General features: G+C 48.8%; 6 protein-coding genes across 6 annotated transcripts; 1 reads left to right on the top strand and 5 right to left on the bottom strand.

Moving 5' to 3' along the window:
• Positions 1-4,806: 4,806 nt before the first annotated feature.
• Positions 4,807-7,300, bottom strand: DBP2 (ATP-dependent RNA helicase dbp2; the record flags this gene model as incomplete). Its single annotated transcript, XM_044851055.1, has 7 exons — positions 4,807-4,856; positions 4,914-5,057; positions 5,113-5,241; positions 5,702-5,809; positions 5,860-6,828; positions 6,879-7,018; positions 7,176-7,300. The coding sequence occupies 7 exons, from the start codon at positions 7,298-7,300 to the stop codon at positions 4,807-4,809; spliced, it is 1,665 nt and encodes a 554-aa protein (XP_044709767.1).
• Positions 7,301-8,085: 785 nt separating this feature from the next.
• Positions 8,086-9,599, bottom strand: KYN2 (Kynureninase 2; the record flags this gene model as incomplete). Its single annotated transcript, XM_044851054.1, has 3 exons — positions 8,086-9,006; positions 9,059-9,396; positions 9,455-9,599. 3 exons carry the CDS (start codon positions 9,597-9,599, stop codon positions 8,086-8,088), a joined length of 1,404 nt encoding a protein of 467 aa, XP_044709766.1.
• Positions 9,600-10,552: 953 nt separating this feature from the next.
• FPOAC1_006577 (uncharacterized protein) lies at positions 10,553-12,404 on the bottom strand (the record flags this gene model as incomplete). Its single annotated transcript, XM_044851053.1, has 3 exons — positions 10,553-10,626; positions 10,686-11,990; positions 12,056-12,404. The coding sequence occupies 3 exons, from the start codon at positions 12,402-12,404 to the stop codon at positions 10,553-10,555; spliced, it is 1,728 nt and encodes a 575-aa protein (XP_044709765.1).
• Positions 12,405-16,155: 3,751 nt separating this feature from the next.
• On the top strand, positions 16,156-17,812 carry FPOAC1_006576 (uncharacterized protein; the record flags this gene model as incomplete). Its single annotated transcript, XM_044851052.1, has 3 exons — positions 16,156-16,659; positions 16,742-16,805; positions 16,866-17,812. The coding sequence occupies 3 exons, from the start codon at positions 16,156-16,158 to the stop codon at positions 17,810-17,812; spliced, it is 1,515 nt and encodes a 504-aa protein (XP_044709764.1).
• Positions 17,813-18,038: 226 nt separating this feature from the next.
• Positions 18,039-20,168, bottom strand: FPOAC1_006575 (uncharacterized protein; the record flags this gene model as incomplete). The annotated part of the gene is made up of 11 exons (XM_044851051.1): positions 18,039-18,083; positions 18,139-18,218; positions 18,271-18,486; positions 18,552-18,660; positions 18,711-18,776; positions 18,830-18,980; positions 19,029-19,188; positions 19,244-19,631; positions 19,680-19,762; positions 19,823-20,004; positions 20,116-20,168. 11 exons carry the CDS (start codon positions 20,166-20,168, stop codon positions 18,039-18,041), a joined length of 1,533 nt encoding a protein of 510 aa, XP_044709763.1.
• A 590-nt stretch (positions 20,169-20,758) lies between these two features.
• FPOAC1_006574 (uncharacterized protein) lies at positions 20,759-24,995 on the bottom strand (the record flags this gene model as incomplete). The annotated part of the gene is made up of 3 exons (XM_044851050.1): positions 20,759-22,471; positions 22,522-24,007; positions 24,052-24,995. 3 exons carry the CDS (start codon positions 24,993-24,995, stop codon positions 20,759-20,761), a joined length of 4,143 nt encoding a protein of 1,380 aa, XP_044709762.1.
• Positions 24,996-26,597: the final 1,602 nt, after the last annotated feature.

Here is a 26,597-nt window from a genome sequence, read left to right as displayed (position 1 = left end):
ATTGTTGTGGTGATGAACAGTCCCTTGAGTTCGGCAGCGGCCGGAATGGGTTGCAAAGCTACATTTCCAGGTTCTTGTTGTCCTGATCGGACTCCTATCACCAGTTCGGTGCCGAGTTTAAACTGACTCGATGTTCATGTACCTACCAAAGTTTGAACAACAACGTGTGGCTTCAATTTATGAAACGCAGGAGGCTGCATCACACACGAATGCCATGGGCGACCCTGCTGTCCAGTTTGGCCCCGGGCCGTGATCAAGAAGGCATCAAGTGCTGGAGTCTTAGCCGCGTTCCTGGATTCCTGACATGATGGTGCTGGTATCGAATAGACTCGTGGCATAAAACAGCTTCTAAGACTGGGATCTGGTGCTGGCGATTCCAGCCACACTGCACTTGTAGGCTATTTGCTGATACAGCAGCTAATATCTCACTCAAGGCTGACAGGTCGACATATCATCCCGTCGCTCGCAGACGGGTGCTGTGTTGTTTCTTTTGCTCCCACGATAGGTTAGCCCGTGTGCTTCTTACAAACAAGGTCGGGAGCTGGCAAACACAACCCAACTGCGGTTCAAGGCAATTGGGGTAGGAATAGGAGGCGTGAAGTACATAAAATGAAAGACTGATTGCGAGACAAAGCGATGCCGACGGCAGTGTTTGACCGGCATCTCAGTCCGCCACCGACGCAATCAACGGCTGATACTGAACTCCACGATTTCAGGTCTGCAGCATTCTCTTCTACGAACATGGAATATCACGATCGGAAAGACCCAATATTGCGAGGATAGGAGTGTCCACTCAAACCAAATACTGTACATGTCGTACTGTACAGTGCTCAAGATGGCTGTCTTTCAGTCCCAACAGCATGGGCCCCTCTGCAGGTTGTGGATACCCAGCCCATGCAGCGCAGCAGTAGAGACCAGGAAGCCCGTCTAGCGCCCCCGTGATAGTTCGCAACAGCAAGGCCACTGAAAGTCGTGGCTATTGCGGCTCGCATGTGTACTTGGCGGTTGGGTTCTCTTCCGCATTGATGGACACTGTTGAATCATTGTCAAGCGCCCGAATTTGTTCGCATCAAAGACGATACCTCCCTCAAATACAGCGGAAAGTGACGTAGCGCCTGTTCTGTCCTGACAAACAGACGGACCGCCATTGAGTCAGGAAAGTTTGCTGCATATGGGGGTGCGACAACTAAGATATGTATGTACATACATGACCGGGGAAGCGGATATTGGTACATTGTTGACGGTGACATCCAAGAGATTCCCATGACTGGGTGTCAAAGCAGGGCTATCTGAGAATTGTCAAAGAGGGGTCTTGAATTGCCAGCGGAACGGAACCCTGAACGGAAAAGGGAAGTCGTATGCGTCCGTTGGGTTGGAACAGCATAATGACTGGCAAACACACCGACAGATTGATGGGATGTGTTTCTGTCTCGCTCTGGGGCTCGCCGCGGCAAGCGACCAAAGAGTATGTGCATACATACTGTAGCCTACAATACAATTAATCACATATCACAATCTTGGATATCAAACAAAACATGACGATATGATACGGTTTTACCGTACCATACCATACCATGCACGTCTGCATATGAAGGAAAGTTAAGCACGGCACGACGCGATTATGACACTGACTGCGCGGTGATCCGGGCTGGCCTCTCAAGTCGTCAGGTCAATCCCGTCGCGTCTGGAGAAAGCTTGGACTGGCAAGGCAAGACAAGGACCAAGGAAGGGATAGACACAGGGGCTAGAGAAGCATTGTTCAATCTATGGAGCACCAGTTCTCTGGGAAATGTCACGCCTAATCATACAGTAGAAATCGAGCCGGAGCCACGCCGAACTCAAGCTCCTACCCTCATTCCTGGGGTGCATCGACGGCGGCTGAGACACTTGGACTCACTGGCACTGGACCTTGGCCGATCCGTACGCTCGTCTTCAGCCTTTGGTCCCCTGTCATTCTACCATTGGTGTATTGGTGGCTGTCCTTTCCTATTATCCCTGCATATGGTGGAAACTGAACAGCCTCTCCTACGGGTCTCATTCTTCTTCGTCTTTTCTCACTCTCTTTGCTACGGAGACCGTGATTGTCAATCAATCTTTGTTTCTAGTGTACATATGCCTGCTTGCTATGCTCTTGAGGCGCTGGGGGCTCTCGCTGGATCAGTCCATACTCCGAATATTTTCGGTGTACAAATAAGTCTCCATGATGGCAAACATGACACATTTGAAATACCTCAATCGTAGCCCAGGAGGCTGACATTGGCAATGTTTATTTCGGTTGACATGGTCCATCGGGTGGGTGGCTCCGAAACCTGGCGTCGTGTCTAAGAAACAATAGAAGAGATAATTCATCTTAGGCTGTTCTGGAACGTTGGGCAGTTTAGCACTCGGCGAAACCGTCTTGGTCAGCACCACTCAGCCTTGAAGTCGTCGGCCAATTTGCGCCAACTCGTGCTATCTTGTGTCGCGCCGACATACCATACCATATCGCGATATTGTTGCCGTCTTTGTGCGTTGAGGCAATGACATTCAACTGCAGAATTCCATGTGCGTCACTGGCGAATTTCAATCGGGGCTAGCATGGTTCCGATGGTTCTATTCGCACCACCAACTGCCACTTGGATATTCCACCACAACAGCGTCCATTCCTTAGCCAGGGGCATGGCGGGTCTATTCTCGCTGATCTTGATCATTATGGCTTCTTTGGCTACCCTGCACTTATATTGTTGATGCTATCTTTTTCAAATCGTTGTATTGGTAGGTTTGGGATACTATGAGGCGTAAGCTGTTACTTGAAGCCCCTGACACCTGTCTATTTCTAATTTGGCATGGTTCTCTCCAACAAAAAACATAGCTAAAAACAGAATCGAGTGTTTGATACTCACTGTGATTGTCCTTCTCTGTACAAATTAACTACCGGGCAAGCACGTGTACGTTGCATACATTTTCCGTACTGAACTGTCAGTTCAGTATCGCAGTTGTCATTATACATTACAGGAGACACATAGACCATTGCACACCATTAATGACGATCATCGAGCTTATCTTCCTCTATGGAGGAAACATATCCGAGCCTACGCATGCATTACGAATGTTGGGCATTAGCAAACGTAACCCAACCATCCATCAGTGGTATCCCGGTATCTCACATGTCTACTTGCTAGCCACTTGAGGTTCTCAGTAATGTTTGTCGTACCCACGTACTGTGGTCAACCGCACAACTGCTATTTCAAAGGGATTATGTAGGGATGACCCAGTGCAGTCAGCGCTGAGAAGACACTCGGGACGTTCGGGATATTGCATGCTTGGTGCCAGAAACGATGTGGGTGGGAGTGAACGCTGTGACATCCTGCTCCAGGTGACATGGCAAGAATACCAACTGCGTATTGGATAATAAGCTGGAGTTTGACTTCAACATGTCGAATCGACGAGTTTGACCAAAAGCAACTGATCCGAGAACCGAGAAAGCCTGAGATGTTTCTGGAAATGGTGATGAGCCGTGATAGCAATATCATCGAACTAGGCATGTGGCATGAACTAGAATAGTGACTTATCACCCGAAAGCGAGTACAACTGCGCGAACAATCCGCGACCAAATTGTACTGGCTGAGTTCACTCACATGTGCACTTACAAGGAGAATTCCCTGTGACAACAAACCACGAAAAGAATAAGGTAATTTCATTAATGCAAAAGTGACAACAACGCGAGTAATAGAATGGTCAGCTCCTTACCACCTTGACTCACCAACACCTGAACAGTCAGACAAGAGCGGCTTTTATACGAAGCGGTGCCGGTGGCTCCAGTTGTGAAGAAACCGGAGTATTTGCCACAATTTTGACCGTACTGGAGCTTTAGAAAACCACAGGAAGACACCGGATGGCTTGCTGTCAATAGCAAAGTCGAGGGGGATGGAAATGTCGATTCTGTAGCCTTGTCATACTACTTGAGACTTGCCAGCTAAAGGTCTATGCTGTCCTCTGATCCAAGTCTGAGGAGTACGCTCTCCATCTAGATATCCAGGTTGCTTCTTGTCATCAAATCGTTATTGGAGTTTTGGTTTGGCATACGAAAACAATTGACAGAGGCAGGTCTTGCAAGTAGTGACAAAACTACAGTACCCGTGACGGATGATGAGCTCTCTACGGACTGAATTTGAGAGGCGACATCAATGTGTGGACAGCACAACCTGAGGATCGCTAATTAACAGCTGGCCAGCACACAAGACAAGAAAGAGACATCGGCTGATGTGCAGGCCAGAAGCGAGACTTGTTGAGCCCAATCAGGTAGATAGCAACAGCGTGCTCCAAAAGAAAAGAGCATCGTCATGAAACCTGAGCACATCACGATGAACGAGTGACACAGACATCACACATTATGAAAGAAAGATAGAAAAGTTTGAGAGAGCTTTGCTAATTGCGAAAACTACAATAGTCTAAATAAATACTCAGCTCAAGATTGTCATCGGCCTCCAACGCACAAGGCCTCCAATGTGGAAAGATATCTTCCCCTAGTCTTCGTCGTTAAGTGTTTTCATACCACTCAACACGACATCATCATCCCAGTCTAAAGCCATTATTTGAGGTAACATGTAAAACGCAGCAATGCAATAAGTGCGACCAAATCGGTCAGCAGTCAAACCATGAATCCAGACTCGCAAAAGACGAGTCAAATCTAATCGAGCCACCTGTCCTCTAACAAACAAACGCCTTGGGTGTCATGTACTTTTGAGAATCCGAGGATTCGAAATGCGAGGCTGTCTGATCCATAACGCCATAGGGTCACAAGACCTGATGGAAGACCACATTACATTACCAACGACGGTTACCGATGGGCATGTTGTTGGCATTGTGGGCGTTGGCTGGAGGTCGAGTCAGCTCGATAGGTGTCTTGCTGATTTAGCGACGACGGAACCCACCTCTGCCACCGCCACGGCCGCGACCCCATCCACCGTAGCCGCGACCGCCGCCGCCACCGTATCGGGTCATCTCAACGAGACGAGGGTCAATCTGCTGCTTGGCCTCCTGGAGGACATTGACAAGGTCACGAGCCTGCTTCTGGTCTGGGGAAGTTGTTAGCATGAGCAGAGAAACAGCTGCCGAGCGGGAGATACTCACTATCAGTAGTGAAAAGGGTAATGGCGGTACCCATGGCACCAGCACGACCGGTACGACCAATTCGGTGAATGTAGTCTTCAGAGTTGTTGGGATAATCGTAGTTCAACACGTGAGTGATGTTGCGCACATCTTTACAAGAATGGTTAGCAGGCGAAGAAGGGGTTTGTATAGCAACGTTCCAGCGTGGAAGATGAAGGTGGACAGCGATGCATATTGGCATGCCGTTTGTACTTCACTCCTAGCGGAGATGGGGCAATAGAAAGTGCGTCAAAATGCCATCCTGGAGTATGCGGGTCACTGGGTCTTGGAAACAAGAGAACCTTGGCCAGCAGCTTGATCAAAGGCAATAGGATGCCAACTCCACACTCGTACCACGGGAGTGGAAACGGTACAAGAGTGAAATCACGTGAGTATAGCAAGATGAAGGCTACACAACGGATCAAGACCCCGTTGGTTGAGAACCAATTGGACACGATAGTTATCAGGCAGATTCGCACAGTCAAGAGAGCCCCTAAATACGAGAGTAAAGTACAGCAAGTGCTGTAGCTGGAAGTTGCCATGAAAGGGGAGAAGGGGGAATGATACATACCAATACCACGCGAGGCCACATCGGTAGCCACCATGATGGGGGACTTTCCGGTCTTGAACTGGTCAAGAACCCAATCACGCTCGTTCTGCTGCTTGTCGCCGTGGATGGCTAAAAAGATGTCAGTGATTGTCTAGTAACAGTTTGTTGATGATACTCACAAAGCGCGGGCCATCCGTCCTGGCGAAGGAATCGGGTGATCTCGTCAGCAACTCGCTTTGTGCCGACGAAAATGAGGATCTTGTTCTCCTTGTTCTCCATAACCTTCTCCATGTGCTTAATCATGCGGTCACGCTTCTCCATCTCGGTAACAACCTCCACAATCTGTGTAATTCTGTGGTTGGCAGCAAGCTCCATGGAACCAATGTTGACTTGGATGAAGTCCTGGAGGAAGTCGGATGCGAGAGCACGGACTTCCTTGGGCCAGGTAGCGGACCACATGAGAGTCTGTCGGTCAGGTCGGATCTGGCCAATAATCTTGCGGATTTGGGGCTCGAATCCCATGTCAAGCATACGATCAGCCTCGTCGAGAACAAGGTAGGTCACACGACGCAGGTTGGTCTTGCCGGCCTCGAGCATGTCGATCAAACGACCAGGAGTGGCAATGCACACCTCAACTCCCCTTGAAAGATCGCGAATTTGGGGACCCTTGGGAACACCACCGTAGACACAAGTGTTTCGGATGCGAGAAGATCGACCGAACTTCTTCATCTCTTCCTGAATCTGGACAGCAAGCTCACGAGTAGGAGCGAGAACAAGAACGATGGGGCCATCACCGGGGGCGAGGAGAGGCTGGGCGTTGATGTGAACGATGGAGGGGAGACAGTAGGTGAGTGTCTTTCCGGAACCAGTCTCGGCGATACCAACAACATCGCGACCGGAGAGAGCCATGGGCCAACCCTGAGACTGGATGGCGGTAGGAGCAGGGAAACCCTGAGCCTTGACCTCATCCATGACATATCGGGGGAAACCAGCCTCGTCGAAGGTCTCGACAGGCTTGGGGACGTTCGAACCAGCAATGGTCATCTGGTGCTTGCGGCGGAAAGCCTCAACATCGGCATCAGATCGGTTTTCAACGTCGGGGTGTTCCTTGTAGAAAGACTTTTCGAACTTGGGAAGGCTGTTAATGTCTGAAAAAAGTTAGCAGGTGTGACAGAAAAATACTGGTGATAACACATACCCCATTCTTGGTTCTTGAGGCCAGAGCCGAGAGCGCCCATGCGGTCGCCGCCAGCACCACCTCCGAAACCACCACCGCCACCGTAGCCGCCGCCGCCATAACCACCACCTCCTCCTCCGTAGCCATTTCCGTTGCTTCGGCTGCAAATGATGTTAGCAAAACATGGGTGAAAAATGAGGCGAAAACGCGGTGAAGAAGGTAGATCGCGTTATTGTTGAGAAAGGGTAGCCCCAATTTGAAGGTGAAACACCCAACCAACCTTACACGCAAAGTACAAGGGAAAAAATATCGACTTACCCTCCGAAACCACCGTTGCGGTCACCACCACGATCACCACCGCGATCACGGCCGTAACCACCACCACCATAGCCGCCGCCTCCGCGACCACCGCCGCCGTTGTATCCGCCGTCGTAGCCAGACATTATTGTAGAGAGAAGAAGATGAAGACGGAGCCGAATGGAATGGACCCGTCTAGGAAGGGGGAAAAGGGATTATTAGAAAGGATAGAGTAGTGGGAAACGCAATAGAATATCCCGTAGTTACGAGATTGGTCTTCTTTTTGATGGAAAAGGAGTGCGCGCCCGAGGGTTGAGATGATGTCGGAAGGGAAAGGAGATGAAAGGTGAGGATGAGTGGAAGTTTTAAGTGAGCACTGCGATTCCTGCGCGCTTTGGTTATTTTTTTTTTTCGCCGCTAACAAAAAAAAGTTGATACAACTGTCGCCTTGCGGTAAGTCCGCCTGGGGGCCCCACCTTACACTAACCTCTTATTCGCTCTTTCTACTCCACAATAAAGAACCCTTCAGAGAGTTGGAAGCAAGACCCGCCACCCTTAGTCAGGGACACTCGAGAACCCTGCATTCAATGCGTAAAATTGGTTACCCTGTACTCGAAATTTTTGTGAGTTCTTCTCAAGATGATAAACAATTGCACAATAGACGCTCTTGGGCTTGAAAGATATGGATAATCTTATTGTTGAAATCGTCTGCTGAATAAGGCACCAAAAGCTACCTATGCATGAAAAACCAAAATTGTACTAAGTTAGGCTGCAGCCTGAACGCAGTCTTTCTGCCAGAGGAAGAAAGAAAGCCTTGATCAAACCTATTATTTATTCATTTACAGTTTTGCAAATAAACAGGCACATTCATATTACGATTGCTTTTAGATTATCTAGGCAAGTAGCTTTTTATAGACCCGGAGGATCACATTCACTCGTCCATCTGCTCCCTCTTCCATTTCATATCCAGTGCCTCACCCAAAGCTCCCTGAAAAGCACCTACAAACTCCCAGCAATCCAGGAATGTATTGTAAAGCGGTGCTGGCGCGACTCTAATAACGTTCGGCCTGCGCTCGTCAACCAAGACACTCCTCCTTTCCAAGCCAGCCATCACATCATCTAGCAACCCATCGGCCAGTAGCAGACTTAATTGTGCCCCACGGCGCTCTTCTTCACTGGGAGTGATGATTTGCCAGTATGCGCTCATGTCCGCCGGTAGCTTCTTTAGCTCCGAGACGAGGTACGCTGTCAGCCTTATGCTCTTTGCGCGTAAAGGAGCCATGCCGCCGGCGAGTTCGAATACTTCGAGAGAAGCGCAGAGCGAGGTTATGTCGAGAACCGAGGGGTTGCTAAGCTGAAACCCTGCCGCGCCAGGGACGGGGATGAAGCCGGGTCTCATCTCGAACCGCTTTGTCTTGTCGTTTCCCCACCATCCGGCAAGCCTTACGCCGTGTGTTCCATCCTCCCCGACCTGTGCGTGACGTTCGTGAACGAATAGACCGCCGATACATCCTGGTCCGCCGTTAAGGTATTTGTAAGTGCACCAAGCAGCAGCGTCGACGTTCCAGTCGTGCAAGGATAGCAGTGCATTTCCCGCAGCATGTGCAAGATCCCAAATGACAAATATGCCACGCTCGCGAGCAAAGGCAGTTAAGTGTGGGATGTCGAGGAGTTGGCCTGAGTAGTATTGGATACCGGGAAGAAGAAGCACGGCTGTCGTGGAAGCATGCTGGTCGATAACGGACTCAATGTAGTCATTGGAAAGGATATCTTCGTTATTAGGAGGCTCGAGTGTGATCATAGACTCTTCCGGTCGGAGTCCATGATGGCGTATTTGCGTTTCAACTGCATACTAATTACCATGCATGTTAGCCACTATCTTATCATCTATGGCGGTCACTAACATGGTCACTCGGAAATGCCTTGCTCTCAAGAATAATCTTATGGCGACCCTTCACATCAGGCTTGTAGAATGCTGCCATCAAGAAGTGCAGATTCGCCGTGAGCGTCTGCATCACAGCCACCTCGCTAACCTTGCCACCCACGATAGGCGCAATCATTTCGGCAGCGCGAGCATCAGCATCTAACCAAGTCGGTAGAAGGGAGTCGTCCAGGGGCTTGAAGTGACCCTGAACACCTTGAGTGCGCCATGTTGCAAGGTACTGCTGAATCCGCTCTGCCGTGCGCTTGGGCTGAAGACCAAGAGAGTTGCCTACAAGGTAGATAGCCTTGTCGTTCGCGTCTAAGAGGCCGTCAGCACAAAAGAACAGGATTCCTCGACAAGGGACAATGACACGTACCTGTGCTATTGCCTGAAGGGAGAGTTTTGCGTGCTACATCGGCTTTGGATGGTATATTGAATTCATCACGGGTATGTCTAAGAACATCATTGGAGTCTAATTCAACGGCATGGTCCCGGCCGGAGAGATTGGATGTGTCACCCATAGTCAAAACAGCAGCTTCGCTACCGCTGCAATGGTTTACCTACCTTGGGGATAGTAACGAGCAACAATCGAATTTCCCAGCTGAGTAGTACAACTCGGATGGTATGAAAGCTCCGCATGTTGGTTTGATGCGGGGAGCTTTGTGCCCCGCAGTCCGAGTTGCAAACCCGGACTCCCGAGCTACCACCGGGACTTTTTTCCTTCCTTTTTTTGGAGATGGCAGCTTATAGCCTCGATGCTAGTCTTGATATCGATACCCACAAGAAGATCAAGCCAGTCCAGACCAGGCACATGAACTACAGATAACAGAACATTACCTGATCTATGCCATTTCGGAACAGACTCGCATGTTATTCCATTTTAGCAACGTCTAATGCAGAGTTTAACTCCAGCCTATCTATAAACATGGAAAGAATCGGCAAGACACGTTCCATGCTCCTAGAAATTGACTTGCGACCCTATCTAGGTTGCTAGCCGTTGTGGCAGCTCTTCATGCCCGAGTATCACATGTCCAAACATGTGCAATGTAAGCTTCCATAGGACAATCACTGGTAGAAGAGCCTGTCAATATGTCGAGTCTTCTTCATTCGTTTTTCACCAACGTCCCACAGGCATTTCCTGCTTTTCCGCGCGCTCTAGCTATGTCATACAAGGGCCCTGCCTCTCCCATCTATATCCGTGAACAAAGAAAAATTAATGAACAATCAAAAAGAAAGACCAACTCGAGGTGTACGTCATGAAGCATGCAAACCCCAACCCAACTCCAATCAGACCTCTATTAGTCCGGCTCAGTTAGGCTTCATAGGCCTATGCACAATGCTCCCAGTACACCCTCCCAAGAACAGATCATCGTAAGCTAGGCAGTGTAGACTGGATTTCGAATCCACCACTACTGTAGCTTAATATCAGGGTATCGAACCTCGTCGCGTTAAAGGTTTTGTCGTATCGTAAGGTTTACTCGCGAGAGACGTCACGGCCGAAAGCCTTGGACTTGAGCCAGTCAACGGCGACCAGAACACGGTTTCGGGCTATGAATGCTTAGTTAGCACAGCTGCATCATGATGTTGCAAAAATTGTAGAAACTTACTGCTGAAGCACATGGAAAGGTAAGCGCTTCGCCAGAACAGGTAGGTCAGACCACCACCACTGGCAATGTTACCGTTGAACCAAGGAACATCGGCAACAGCCTTCTCGCTACCAATGTAGGCCAAAGAACCCTGGTGAGAGTATCGGAAGGGCTTGACGTCCTTGATACGGCGGAGCTGCTTCTCCAGAGACTCAATCTCGGCGGCGATCTCGGCAGAGTTACCCTGCTTAAGGTTCAGGCTGCTGCTGAGCTCCTTAATGCGGGCCTCCTGAGTATCGGTCTTGGCCATGTTGTTGAACAAACGAGCCAAGAAAGAACCCTCCTGGGAAGCGACTTGGGCGGTAGGGGCGTAGCCGGCAACAGCGCAGTCTCCGACGGCCCAGATGTCGCGAGTTCCCTGAACAACAAGGTACTCGTTGACGGCAAGACCGCGGCGGGAGTCCTTCTGAGCGGGGACCTTGCCCATGAGATCACGGACGATAGGTCGGACAGCGTTACCGGTGGCCCAGACAAGCAGACCGTAGGGAATGCGGAGAGTCTGTTTGCTGCCATCGGGGCCAGCGAACTCGGCCTCAACGAAGTCCTCTGTCACCTTCTTGACCATGGTCTTGAGCTTGATATCAATGTTCTCCTCACGCATGGTGTTCTCGGTGTACTCAATGAGCTGCTTAGAGAAAGAGGGGAGAACGTTGGGAAGAGCCTCGATAAGGGTGACCTTGAAGCGGTGGCTGATATCGGGAATCAGCTTCTTGATATCCTCCTCGAAGAAGTCGCGGAGCTCTCCAGCAAACTCAACACCAGTGGGACCACCACCAACAACGACCATGTGCATGAGACGGTCGATCTCCTCCTGGGACTGGCCCTTGAAAGAAGCTCGCTCAACACAGTCCATAATCTTCTTGCGGATCAGCTGGGCGTCGCCAATCTCTTTGAGGAAGCAGCTGTTCTCGCGAACACCGGGAATACCGAAAGTGGCATTCTCAGCACCGACACCGATGACAAGCATGTCATAAGGAATCTCAGTCTCGGACTGGGGACCCTTGCCCTCGGTGTTGTCCTTGATCTTGACAATCTTGCGGTCAGGGTCCACGGAAGAAGCCTCAGCTTCGTAGTACTTGACAGCACCCTTCTTGTGACGGAGAATGGTGCGAACAGGCTCCATGATGGAGCGGTGCTCAATGAGACCGGTTGTGCATGAGGGCAGGAGAGGAGTGAAGAGGAAGTAGTTGCGGGGAGAGACAACAATGACGTTGTAGTTCTCGGTGTCGAGGTTCTTCAAGAGACCAACAGAGCCCCAGCCGGATCCTATAAGATATTGCGTCAGTAACTCTGTCCAGCTTCTAATAACTATGCGCAGACGGGTGGCTTACCGAGAACGACAAGGGTCTTCTTGGAAGGGTCAGGCTGGAACTGTTCTTGAGGGTGACGGTCATCGTAGATAACGTAGCATGTGTAACCGACGAGAGCACCGAAGGAGAGGTATGTAATTCTCCATGTCCATCGCAGGGTTCGTCGAATCTTGCCAGGTCTGGGCTTGGGGGCCTCGTCAGCGTAAGCCCTTCGGAAGGCAATACGGCCAGTGTTGTTCAGTCTCATGGCGACAGAAGGTCGAGCAGAGGTCTTGGAAACAGTAGAGAGGGCGCGGGCTGCGATGCGACTGCTGGGTGCCATCTGGCCGACCCTGGAGAGGGCCGCCATGGCTCGCGCGGAGGAAGCCATTGTGAAGGAGGAGGTGGTGGGAAGGAACTCAATTAGGAGCGATTGAGGATGAAAGAAGGGAGGAATCAGAGAGGCAGGACTAGGAGTCTCTGGACCAAGTGAAGGCGTCGCAAGCTGGTGACGGACAGAGGTGAGTCGAAGGAGAATCAGTCACAGCCCACGAAGGAGGGCGAGAGAATTTAGTTAGCTACAGTTAGACTGCCCGCGTAACAGGTACCTCGATACTTGGGTACTACTAAGGTAAGTCAGAGCCGGCTGGCCGGGCACTAGGTTAGGTAGAGTAGGGTGTAAGAAAAGATGATGGCATTGTTATAATGAGCGGTGATCGGTTTGTTTTTTACTCCTTGTCGAGATAAGACATTCCTCTTGGTATTTCTTTTCTTGCTTGTGGTTGTTGCTCCACTAAAAAGTTCAAGTTCCTGTCCCATCGCCTCCAAGCTTGGGTAGCGGTGCGGGTCGACTTACCGGTCCTCCAGCTACCATGCCCTGGATGACGCCCACTGAACGACATTGGATTCAAATCGTCGGTCAAATAATTGATTTTTAAGGATTCAATCACAATCATCTCTCATTTAAAACCTTTTTCTACTCTGGGTAGGCATGAATCTCTGATGCTTTCAGAGACAGAGAGACTACATGGGCTGGTAATTAATCATGACGACAACTCTCGCTTACCATTTCTCATATCAATTCGTCCTAACCTGTCCTTCATCCATCGGACCGGCTCTGACCCCGATCCAGAGCTATTTACGTAGACAGCGAAAATTGGGGGTTATCTGTTACGGACACTTGAAGAAAGTATTTCCCGGTCGTATTAGATAAAATAATATGGGATTTTGTCTTGTCAAGACTGCTGCCCTCTTTCACCTGTCGTCTATGAAATCAACAAAACTCCACAACGCCGAGCACCCCTGTATATGTTTCTTTCATGATGGGACGCCCGTGAAAATGCAACAGAAGCGAGGAATCACCTTGATTGGTCCTGTTTATTTATTCGTTGTATTGCTGCTTGTGAGCAAGGCATGTGCCTGCACGTATCCCTAAACAAGCAGTGCAATCCAAGGGTGGACAGAAACTCGGTGTCACTCCGTTTCCGGCCGTCCGGTATTATCATTAGAAGTGTCACATTCATTTGCTGTGGACTATTTCCAAATATGTAAGGGTTGATGAATAGAAACTTGATGTGTTGTGGAACAATCCCGACCAGGTGATCGCAAGATATCGTCGTTCGGCGAAATCCCGGTTTCTCGCGCTCTCATGTTTAAGTACTTAAAGAGACATCTTTTGTAAATGCTTATCGATTGATTTAATAAAGACAAATTGATACGACTGAAGTTATAATTCACGCGGTTAATTTTCCACAAAACCATAGGGTAACTGCTAAGTATGCGCGATTTGAGCTTCTATTAGTTAGTGCATTCGCTTTCACATGCCCAAAGAGGTACCTCTTGACTAGGAATACCAAGCGAACAGTAATCGAATTGAAATCCATTACAGAAATGATTGAGGTTTATCTCTCATCCCACTCTCTTTTGACTGACTATCTACCTAGTTACCTAGTTTCACGTTGTAGGTTGAGGTAGGTGTTGCTGCGCCCTGTATTATAAAGGCACCGAAACACCATATACCTGCCTCACCACACATCTCAAACGTCACACGCGAATCTAGATACACATGCAATCTCAGATCTTGACGTATGCTAGATGTCATTTGAGATGGCAAGTTACCCCAGAATCGAAAGAGTTTTGGGGTCTGCAGTGCATCCTTGACTTTCCAATTTGGTGCAGTTCAGGATATCGCGGAGCCGCAATACAACCTTTTGTTTTGTCACGCTCAGCCAGCCTTGTATCCGAACATGCGCACAAATCATCTCGTGATAATTCAACCCGAACCTCAACTGAACCCTTGAGAGAGAGAAAAAGCCCAAGTTAGTTAGTGCCCGTTCTGTTTCGCCTCCTTTAGACCGGGTGGATCTTATCGTGGAGTATCAGAGACTCTCTCGCTTTTGTCCGCAAGCGCGCTAATGATGGAACCGCGCTTGGTTGTTAGGTTGTTTCTTTTCTTTTCTTTTTCCTCTCAGTCACTCAATAATTTCGGCGTGGGCGACAGCTGCGTGATTGGAGCGCACTGTCAGGAGATGCTCGGTGAGAGTGCTCAAGACTGCTACGTTTAATTCGACTTCACCTGTCATTTCGTTTATATGTTTCCAAGATGCGGTGGGAGAAGCAAGACATTGCTAGCTGGGTATCTCTTATAACCACCGCCACTAAGTGTGTATATGTACTCGCTACCTTGTAGTTAACATCGATAGTGTACACATTGATTACTCAGGGTTGTATCTTGTTTCATTGATGTGACATCAGACTCAATGATAGAAGATCCTCTCTGTCTGCGACAAGATTGTTGTTTGCCACATACTGTCATCATTGTAACTGAAGCATGGTCCATAAAATAATCATGATATCCACCACGATTCAATATCAAACATCCACTTGCCGACCAAAGCTTCTTCATATCGGACCGTTTTTGAGACGCGCCGTCAATCGCAGATTTTTTTTTTGCTGGTCACTTGCAAAAACCCCAGATGAGGTTGGCTGGCTGATGATCAAGATAACAGTAAATAATTGATGGATAATGTTAAGCCGGGGGTATCTTTTGATGCAAAACAAGCCTCAGATTGTTGCATCCGTCTCGGGTCAGTGTATCTGAAGCAGCACCTGGTCTGGAGATGGCCTAACCCTGTGTTGATCACTTGGTTCGCCTCAGGGAAGTGTTGTGTTGTTATTGGACAATTGATGAATAACTGGATAACATTCAATGTTTTATATGCATAACATGTCAAAGAGACCATCATCCTTTGCGCGATATCCAATCTATTTCATAAACATACAACTTTCTGAGAAACAGGTCAAGTGATATGGTTTGAACCCCCTGCATGAATATCTTGATTAATCTCTGGCGACACCGAGCCGGCTGAAACAGGAGCCTATATTTCGAGACGAATAACGTCGATACCCCTACTAGTTTATAAAGTTACTGGCCAACACGGAGTTATGGCTTCCCGCGCTTAACAAGACTGCAGCCACTTTCTGCACCAGTTCTGTTAGGACAGTAATGAATGGCAGGCTATCCGTACCATGTAATTAATTATACTGATTCATTCTCACTCAAAAGTTATTCCGCCAAACGATATAGCAAAATGATCAATTTGACCACGAATGATTCGGGATGCTGGTCTCGTGCTCAAACCACCATCTAACATTTTAAACCCCCCTGAACCCTGAGATCGTCTTGGTTATTGATTGTCTATCCGTACCTAGGTATGTAATCACTTAGATCCTGACATGGATGTAATCGTGTCGTAAGTATCCAATGTAACTGTTGATCGTGTCTCATCCTTCCTCTTCGTTTCGACTCTCTCTTGTTTTCCCTTCTTTCTCAATTCATTATCCGCCAAGCCCTTTATATCTTTTTTACTTCTTTTCTCTTTCTCTTCCTCTGCTTCTGTTCAAGGCTGGCCCTTCTTTTGATTTTTCCTCTCTCAATTATTGATTCGAGTCTGTGACTTTAATCGTAACGACACTCTTTTGTCCGACACCCAATTAACACCAATACATTTTAAAGAACACACAGTTCGATTAATACTTATTCTTCTTATTATAAACATTCGTTTAAGCCAGAAAAAAGAAAAAGAATACCGATACCAACCTCAACCCCAACCCCAATAGCATCAACAACTTAACACTACACAATGGCACCTTCAACTGAGAAACGTCACCTTCGATGGCCGACAAAGATAAAGAGAGGGTTTACAGGAGCCGTGCCAGATTGGACTGTTGCCGGAGACGACGATGATAAGTACGATGTTCACATTATGAGAAAACGCCTCGCCAGGCGTCGAGTCCGTCGAGATACAGCCAAAACCTCAGCACAAGAGACTGAACTCTATGTTTCTTTCCTAGAAGAGACTGTCGCTCCAACTCCCACTCCCACTGCCACACAATTTTACTCTAGCACACCTACAGCGGTCGAAGAGGAGAGTGGAAGCGGAAGTGGAAGTGATAGCAGTGATGATGAAAGTGGGAGTGATGATCAGAACGAGGAGAGCGACGATGAAGAGGAGAGCGATCCAGTGCCAACTGAAACGGCGGAAGGCGTCAGCGACCAAGATCTCGAAGTGAAATTGCCCGCAACAGCAACAGATTCACCAAGTGTTGATGCTCCATCGGCAGAGGGAAGCACAGACGGAAGCATGGTAAGTTCAATGGCGTCGTCTTGGATTAAGAGACGCATGCCATCCGCATTGAAAGCTCGGGCTCGCTAACTCATTTAAATAGATTTCTGGAAGCGAGGGAATTCACTCAAATGTCCATAAAATCCTCTTGGGTGTAGGATCAGTTGGTAAGTCACTGCTCCTTCTTGTTCCCTGTCAACCCACAAGAGGCTAACATTTATATCAAGGCGCCTTCCTTCTCCTTCTCGGAGTTGGTTTCCTCGTCTGGAAGTTCTACGCAAAGAAGAAGACCTCAAAGAAGCCTCCTCCCGTCGATGATATGTCTTTCGAGAAACCTAACCGCTTCGAGGGTCTTGTCTCCAAGATACCTTATGTGGGATCGCGTCTCGGCCACAAAGACTGGTACACCATTGAAGACCCGTCTCCTCCCTACTCTTCACAAGTAGGCGACGAGAAGATACGGCATTTCTCAGCAACACCCTCATCTTCACCCTCTCCTGTATACGCACCTTCATCTCTCCCTTCGCCCTTCGAAATCTCTTCATCCATCCCCAAGCAGTCCAACACTCATCTTGCTGTACCCACCAAACCATGGGGCACCTATAGAATGAGCGGTAGAACGGAACAGACCAACTACGACATTGACGCTATGAGCCCTACCAGCACAGCCTTTGTCGACAACGCTGTTGAAGTTCAGGTTGTTGCTCGCCAAGTTCCTGGAGTAGGTCTCAGCCCACCTTACAAACCGCAACACAACCGCATTCCCTCCGACGCACCATATGCTTATGGTACTGCAAGACGTCAGACTGGCGTCAGTGAACTATCATCTATCTCTTCTGGCTTCGGTGATGGTGACATTGTTGTGACGCCTGACTACCAGACCGTCCAGAGCGTTCCCTCAATGCCAACCCCTTCTCGCCAACCCACATGGAAGTCAACAAACACATTCAGCCGCCGCGATACTGTTTCCACAGTAGCTTCGGTCGACGGCCGACCGAGATTCCGTTCGGTGAACTCATGGGTGAAGCAACAAAATGGACAACTGCGACGAGCCCAAAGACAACAAGAGCAGAGTGACGCTCCCCCGGTCCCTGCTCTTGCCCCCCCTCCTGAGCAGGATTTCAGATATATGCTGCCAGATGACGAGAGACCACGCCCCGTAGAGATGGTCTGATTGTGATTTGAGAAGCATGTCTGTATGTCTGTATATATGTGTGTATGTATGCATGTGTCTGCATTTGTAATGGAGCATGGGTTTAGAGGCGTCATATACCTACGTTGGATTTCTTTTTCCTGGCTTAAATAGAAAACACAAAAAACCAAGTGTATACTCAATTCTATATCTAATAATTGAATTGTCTGACTACATCTCCTTTTTTGAACCATGAAATCCTGTGAATCTAGGTCTGCTTAGCAGGGAACATCTCCCAGAAGCCGATTTCCATCTATGTGCGATTAGCAAAAGAGTACTGGTTGTGGTTGGAGGCCTCCGAGTTTTACCTTGAGTGCATGGATGAAGATCTGGACGAGCTCTTCGATTCTAGAAGGCGATTGCAACTGAATGTGCTTCTCGAGTAGAGCTAGAATATGAATAAGTGAGAGAATCGTTGATGGATGTTGACGGAAACTTACCAGAACCTAGCTTGACAGCATCAGTGTAGTCTTCCTCGTTGTAATTCTTGATCCAAGCCCAGTACGTGTTGTTTTCACGCACAGTCTTCTCGTGGTCGTGAAGCATCTTGGCCGCTGCGCCATAGCCAAGGAGGCATGGAGCGAGAGCCATCTGAAGACCGAGCCAGTCTCCGTTCTGACCAACGTCAAGGACATAACGAGTATAAGCAGTACATGCTAGCAATGTTTTAGTAAGAAACCCGAGGATAGCAAGGCTCTCAAAGACACATGAGCTTTCTTACCTTGTTTCTCTGGAGTAGCACGCATTTCGTCGAGTGAAATGCCGAAGCTCTCGCAGTAGGAGGTATGGAGCTTAAGCTCATGCATGATGTGCTGAACAATTTGCGTTGCCTAAACATAGATTATAAGTAAACTACTCATACTAAGATAATAGAACGTACTCTGGAGATATCCTCGATGTTTTGCGCTTTGTAGGCAGCGAGAGCATTGGCGCGTGAGAAGTGAATCTGCAGACACTGATTAGCCCGGCGTCGCACTTTACCGGAATTCATAGACTGACCAAGTAAAGGTAATCTTGGATGATGTAGCCCTTGAACGACTCAAGAGGCAAAGTCCCATCTCCCATGGCCATGACAAAGGGGTGGTACACAAACTCCTTCCAGACATCACGGACATCGGGTCGCTCGAGGAGCCACTCGATGAAGTAGCCACTATTGACATGTCAGTGCATAACAACAAGTTAAGAGTCTGAAGCTTACGGAGCAAAGGGAAGAGTGTAGGTTGAGTGGAAGTGGTTCAGAGGACCATGCCCCTTGCCTAGTCCTGGGGCAGTGCGAATCGCAGCTTCAATGTATCGGCACGCTGACTGAACAGCAGTGGGCGTATCGATTCCTTTGGCCAAGTTTGAAGCGATAGCAGCTGTAACTCTCATAAGCACACCGCATGCGCACCTCAGGCCTGGGTCATCACTTACACGCCAAAGAGCACCCTGTGCCATGGGTACTTGAGCTTGCTTGATACGGGCTCTTGACCCTCAAGACCTCTCCAGTTCCCCCAACAAGCACATCAAAGACAAATTGTCTCTCACCCTCGGTCTCCGCTACAGTAAGATCCTCCTTCATAGGACTGTGTCCACCCTTGACAAGCACCCACTTGGGACCGAGCTCCTGGATTCGCTTCGCGATAGTTTCAAGGTCTTGGACGTTGCGAACTTGAGGAGCTTCTTGGCCATTTTGGGACAGTATGAGTACTGCTTCGGGAATGTTTGGTGTGAGGACCGTGGTGTGTGGTAAGAGATGCTGGCAGAGATGTTGAATGGCTTCGTTAGGGAGAAGTGTTGCACCAGAAGTCGAAACCATGACCTGTATCTGTAAGTAAAGCTCTAGCCTGGAATTTGAAATCATACTGACTGGATCTACAACAAGACATGGGATGTTGTGCTTGGTGACAGTTTTTTCAACCATCTCTATCGTCTCTGCTGAAGCAAGCATACCTTTTTGAAGTATTCAAGTTATACCACTGGTCTCTTTACGAGATGAAGATCTTCACTTACCTGTTTTGACGACATCAACACCGACATCCTCCATACAAGCATCGATTTGCTGGGAAACAAAATCAGTGGGAATGACATGAATGCCCTTGACGCCCTGAGTATTCTGCGCAGTAAGGGCCGTAGTGGCCGTCATGGCATAACAGCCATGGGCAGCGATAACTTTCTGGTCCGCCTCAAGCCCACTGAAGCAAAGTCAGGTCAGTATTCTGACCAAGTTTGTGTCATAATATAATGAGATAATCGAAGCATGCTCTGTCATGCCATTCTCGGGGACAGAGGTGGGATCAACTTACGCTCCGCCCGAGCTGTCCGAGCCGGCGATAACAAGCACTCGTCCCTGGACCATGATGCCGATGTTTTTCTTACAATACGATGAACCAATGATAAAAATACATATACAGAATGAGTCTTAAGTTATTGCATGTAGATGTCGAGACTGAGACTTAATCCCGCGTTCAGCCGCCGTCAATCGGGCGAGGCATTGGTGGGGCTCAAGGTACTCACGTCACTATAAAGTAGGTCGCACATATCAGTTCATGATGTTAACTAACCTGCTCATGTATCTAACTGATTGGGCATCGCCAAGTACTACTCGGTTGACATAATCAACGTGTACTTGCTCTGTACATGATCAATTGACCTGGGTGTCGACACAACCAGCGACTTGTCTCGGCTACAAAGGCATACATCGCTTGTCAAACAAATAGCTAGAGAGAGCTCTTCCTACTTTTTGTCCAATAACTCCTTGATCCAAATTTCAGTCCGGATATCGACTCTTACTTCAACCGCGCATCACAAAGATATATACAACTCGACGCCGCCTCCCTTAAACATGCTGTCATCATTGTTGTCATTGGTATCATACAGTTGAAACTTTCCAACCTTATCTTGCCATTGGCTATGTAGATTCTCTCTCCAACCTTCATCGCCATCGTTCTATCGTCTCACTCTGAGCGGGGCTGGTGTGAGTTCTGGCGGCGGTGCCAACGGCTCGCTGATGCTGCGCTGTCTCTCGGTTCTATCATCACCCGAACTGTTCTCCCCTTCGCCGCTTTCTTCTCCGCTCTCGTCGCTACTATCGTCGTCGTCATCTTCGTCATCAGTCTCATCAAAGACGATTTGGCGCATAACGTTCTTGTCGAAAAGGTCTATAACCATCCTCCTCACTCCTAACCGGTAGTGGTTCCATTCCATTGCAGCCATCACCTCTTTGAAGAATTTAGTGCTTCGGAAAGCTGTCGGCTTGTGCGCTCGCAACTTTTGAAGATCCGTAACTGCCTTCTTATAGAGAACCATGTTTCCGAGGTCCACAATAAGTTCCAGAACTCTTGTGTTCACATCCTCGTCACTCAGTAAAGCAGGTAGTTCTGATGGCTCGAGAGGTGGCCTAGCAGCACGAGGCGGCGGCGGCTCTTGGGCGGTGCGCTGACCTGGTGGTAGGGTGATTGAAGTCACTGCCTTTTGTTTCCACGGGGTTAGTGATAGTAGCTTGGACAAGTTGTTGGGGATACAGAAACCAAGAGAGCTGCCCATAGGTGTCGTGTTGGCGTCCCAACCGTTCTCGGACAGAATCTCCAGGCCGTGGGTTGATCGGGAAATCAAACCGAGAACGAAGAATGCTGTTCCACGTAAACTCATCACTTCGTGGTGCTCGGCAATTTTTATGATATGTTCCACCACGTCGTTGGACTCCAAGAAAGGTGCCCCAAGTTCCATCGACCCGACGTTGCCGACTGCCCAAAGACATCCTTTAACCTTGGTAAGCATCTCTGCATCACCTGTATCCATCCCGTGGTCGCGTATCGTGGCAGCGAAATCCTCAAAGTGACCCTTGTCACTTAGCAGTCTGCATCCTTCTTGAGTGCGAGTCAACTCTCGATAGAAGTGCGGCGGTACGTGGCTGTCATGGTACTCTCCATCAATCTCGCCATCGTTGAATAAGCTCATGCGGGGGTTGTGCTCGTCCCCGTCGATTAGAAACGTCTTGGCAAGACTTGCCTCAATAACCTTGACGTAGGTATCGTTGCGTCCTAAGAACCAATCGTCCATTTCGTTGCTGATGTAGTCCAATCCATCCAGGTAGTGATATCCAATAGAAGTCGACAAGAACCGTAGGAGAAGTGGCGCTCCAATCTCGCCCAAATGGTCAAGAGCTGGCCTGCATTCGACGATGTATTCTAGATAGGTCTTGCGGTTACAAGCCTGCTCTAGAATTTTAACAGCTGTCGCACAAACTTCAATCTCGGGGTCATAAAGCTGTGTAACCAGCAACTGGATGGCCCACTTGGAATCGCCTACACCACCCTGACTATTGGCCGATGGTACTGGACGGATTGCGTACTTGCGAAGAGCATTCGTCGCATGAATTCGAATTTCCTTCGTACCAGCCGTCAAAGCTTTAGAGACCAAGACACGAGGATGACCTTGGACACTGTAATCAAAGCTCGAAAGAAGTAGCTTGATGAGGTCGGGCCTCTGCTTCAGGTCCATGATGTGGTATATCATGTTGAACATCCTCCACCGTTCTAGTAATTGAAGTCCCTTTGGGTCCCCACTCAAAACACCAACCATCGAGAAGTAGCCGGCGCACAACGTGTCGGCGACTTGGTCTTTTGAGAACATTGGATATTGTGCTGTGAGCCCACTAGTCTAAGGTAGCTGTTAGTAAAGAAAAAGAACACCAGAGCAGTAAGCCTTACCGGATCGCATTGTGCTAGGCATTCCGCTATCTGTCTGAGCAGTTTGCTGTCCGCCAAAAATTTTATGCCTTCGGGGGATTGAAGCAATGAATGCATCAGAGCGCAGCCAGCCCGTACATACTTTTGAGTACCTCTCGTGTTCTTGACGCTCGCAAACCTATACTTAAACGGTCGATAGAAGCTGACAATTCTCTTCATGAACTTGGACGCTTTGATGGCTTCCTCTAATCGCTTGCCGCTTTGCAAAGGTCCGTCAATGATCTTATTTATGGTTTCCCAGTTCCACTTGGCGTAGTTGGAGCTGTTGAGTACGTTGCTGTCAATCAGGAGTTGCCTGAAGGTGGCATCGTCAAAAACCAAAGACTGGTGGGATTTTGGTGCTTCATCGATTGCTGACAGCTCAGTTGTGTGGTTACCAGACGATAACGTTCCTGACGGCGTGCTTCGATACAATGTTCGACTGACACTGCTAATCTGGTAAACAATCCCTGACGCGACCCAGTGGTCGTTGTTACCGACATTAGCTGCCGATGAGAAAAGCTCTGGCAAAAGGTGAAGCTCGGCACTCCAGGATGGAGGCAAGAGACGGCTAGCAAGCTTAAGCACTTCGCTAATCAACAAAGTTGTTTTGCGCTGGAGCGTTGGGTTCTCATCCCCTTGAGCGATTTTTAGGAGAATGGGCAGAAGACCTGCTCGGATAAAGACAGCGAGTAACAGGGCAGTGTAGTGTTCGACGAAGTTCTGCTCGCCACTATCCTCCTCCATGAACTGCGATTGGCTCTTTTCTTTTTGGGAAGACCTTAGATTCGCTACTCTACCGTATGTCGTCAACCTTCTCCCGGCTAGAAACGATGTCGCCCAGGCTGGTGGCTTGATGCGCAAAAGAGAGAAGATAAGATCAAGAATAGTCTCGCGAACTGCATCGCTAGGCAGCAGCAAGCTCGTGACGAAAGAGCGGATCGTTCGTAGATCATACATGCATAGGGTCATCAGCCCAGGCCATGACTTCAAAGCTGTTGCAATGGCTTTGCAGTTTTGCTTCATCACAGTTTCGTTGGTAAGGAGATGATCGGTAAAAACGGTGAAAAGCACCTCAAGTCCATAACCTGGCTGTATGTACTTTCGTGTCTGAGGCGAATCGAGCAAATATAGGAACGCAGAGGCCAAGCTCTCGGGAGCTTTGTAGACACCTTCCGAGAGCGCCTCAGTCAATGGTCCTAGACCACCGGATGATACCAAAAGTGCTGGATCTTGCACTATAATCTCTGCCAGTGTCTCGATGCATATAGGCCTTAGACGGTCTGTTTCTCCTTCAACCGGCTGGCCGTTTGGGCGTCGATCCTCCCCATGCTCTGCAACTGCAACAATAGTGCGTACAACAGAACGAGAGACCTCTTTAACTCCACCTTTGACATCGAGGAATGCGCGGACGAACTTGAGTGCCTGCTCGCGTTCAACATCCGCCTTGCGATAGTTGTTCAGAGATCTGGGATGTTAGCACATGGAATCAGTTCAAATCGAGATACTTACCGAATTACTAAATAATCTGTGTTCAGACTACGAATCTTTTTGAGGGATGCGACGTCGGATATTGCATATCTGGTCATTCGATAGCCAGCAGCCACAACTTCGCGGCTTTCGCTCAGTAGCATTACCTGCATGCGGAGTCCAAAGACTGACCAGACCAAGTCATATTTGAGAGTAGGATATCGCTGGAAAAGATCAACCAACTGGTTTCCTCGTGAGACGTAGTACTCGGGCGTCATTCCCTCCACTTCCAGAGCTTGAAGCAATTCAGCGAGGGCAAAAGTCGGGCTTTCTGTCGGTTCCTCGGCGTCAGATTCTCCAATTGACCTCGACACGCTCTGTGGTGAGCGTAGCCCGATGGGTCTGGTGGATTCGATAGTGTTGCTCTGAGTACGGTTTCTTTTTGGTGTGTCGGGTGGGATTTGTCGTGTGCGTTGGGTATCGGAGATCTTCTGGCGTAGGTCCTTGATACGCAGGCTGCTCGCGTTGAGCTCTGCCTCAACCTTCTGCCGTTGCTCTTTGGTCTGCTTCGCTTTCTTAGAGTTCAGCGCCTCGAGCATGTTCTCGCTACCCTCCTTAATCTTCATCTCACGGTTGAGCCTCTCCTTGAGATTTGCTAGAGCTTGTTCAGCTAGCGTGTCCGCATCATCTTCTTCCACCTTGTCCATGAAGCTGCTTGGGTATACCGACCCCGCTTCGGTTTTACTCCCAGCCCGACTGCGCAGCTCTGAGCTGAAGCTGCCGGGAGCAACATTGAGACTACTTCCCCTGGGCGCAAAAGACACGCCTGAGGCGGACAGGTTGCGGTTATTGGCGCCATTGGGAGGTTGCAGGCCCGAATCACCCCGATCAAAGCTCGTGCGGCCAGACAACTGCTGGGGCAGACTAGGCTGGGAAGATTGGCTCGGAGGGGTCATTCCCTTCTGAGCTGCAGAGGAGCTCAGCATGACAATGGCGAGCAGCCCACCGGTTGGGACTGGGCCCAAGAGTGGTGGAAGAGCATTCGTCGATCAACTGGGTGTTTGATAAATCGAGGGCAAATAATGCGATCGCGGTCAAGGTTCGTGTACGGTATAGTATCGTCTAGTGCAGAAACAATCTGGTCGTGGTATGGCAGAGTTCAAATCGACGGCGGGCGGAGGCGAGAGCAGATGATATTTCGTCGCAAGTATAGATCCGACCGCGTTTTCGTCGATCGCGTGGAGACGTTGTATCCAGTTGGATAGAGAAATCGTGGTTTAAGCTGGAGTTTCGAGAGAGCGGAGACGTCGCCGCTTGGTAGATGCGACACTTTATGCTTTGCGGGGAGTAGGTAGCGATGCAACGACAAAGTAAGACCAAAGCTTAGATCACCGGCATAGGCAGTATCTAGATTGATGCCTGTAGACTACGTAGATAGGTTAATATCAAAAGCAAAACGAAGGAGACTCGAAGAGCAGTTCGACAGGGTTCGGTGCAGGAGCAGGCTATTGATTGGAGGATCGAGGTTAGAGGTCGTTGGGTTGCGGGACAGCCAGGGCCCCAGAGTGGAGGCAGACAGGACCCAGCCAGATGGTGATGCATTCCATCTACAGGCACTAAACCTAACCTGCAGCTCTATAAATGCGCTGTGTAAGGTCCATAGCTGCAGCGGGATTGATCCATTCCATGACTGGGCTTCACTAAAGCCATTTAGCAACCTAATAGTTTAAGTTGTCGATGATCCTGCGCTGCAGAGCAATAATGCTGTGGATAGGTACTTTTTTTGATTGAGTTGACCAAGGTGTTCATACTCAATACCAAAATTGTCACTCCAGGTTACACGACAGTAACGAAAAAAAAGAACAATTTTGTGAGTTGGGTAGAACAACAGCATTGTTTCAATTTTGTGCCAGTCACCAGTCGCTATCTTGTGATTAACACTTTATGTCTAGTAACGACCTAATTTTGCATCTTTATCTACCTAGCTTCAGTTATGTTGAATACGGATACCTACTATCTAGTTAATGGTTATCTACAACAATCCTGCCATCTCTTCAGCCTGGGTTGTTGTCAAAGTCTCCAGAGAGTTACATACCTACGTTTGCTTTAATTTTATGAGGTCTTAGAACTCTTCCAGAGCATATGAATGAATTAAAACGCCATATTCAAGTTTTACTATTACTTATAGGTATCTGCCACATATTCATTCTGCTGTTAGACTTTGGTCCTGCAACTTTATCATTGCGAAACCAAATGACCCAATTTGTCTGTCTACCAAACCAATGAATATCTGTGTATGTGACCATCTCACAGAAATCATACGGTTCAAGTTGTATTTTGTTGACTTGCACATCCCATGAGACAGATAAGATAGAAAAGTCAAGATAAGAAACTCCAAGAGTTCCAATGCTTCAGGCGGGCCCCGATATACCGTATCCAGGGCATCGGCGTCCTCCGTAGCCCGGCACCGACCCTGATCGCCCCATACCATGGAAAGGTAAGCTACAATTCAATGCTGGTTTTGCTTCTTCGGCCGCGGGCGCTCGTTCCTGATGGATCGCCAACGTCCGTCTCCGTCCGTTGAGCCG

Source organism: Fusarium poae, chromosome 2 (assembly GCF_019609905.1).
Source record: "Fusarium poae strain DAOMC 252244 chromosome 2, whole genome shotgun sequence".
Taxonomy (NCBI): Eukaryota; Fungi; Ascomycota; class Sordariomycetes; order Hypocreales; family Nectriaceae; genus Fusarium; species Fusarium poae.
This window is presented reverse-complemented; position numbering and strand designations above follow the sequence as displayed.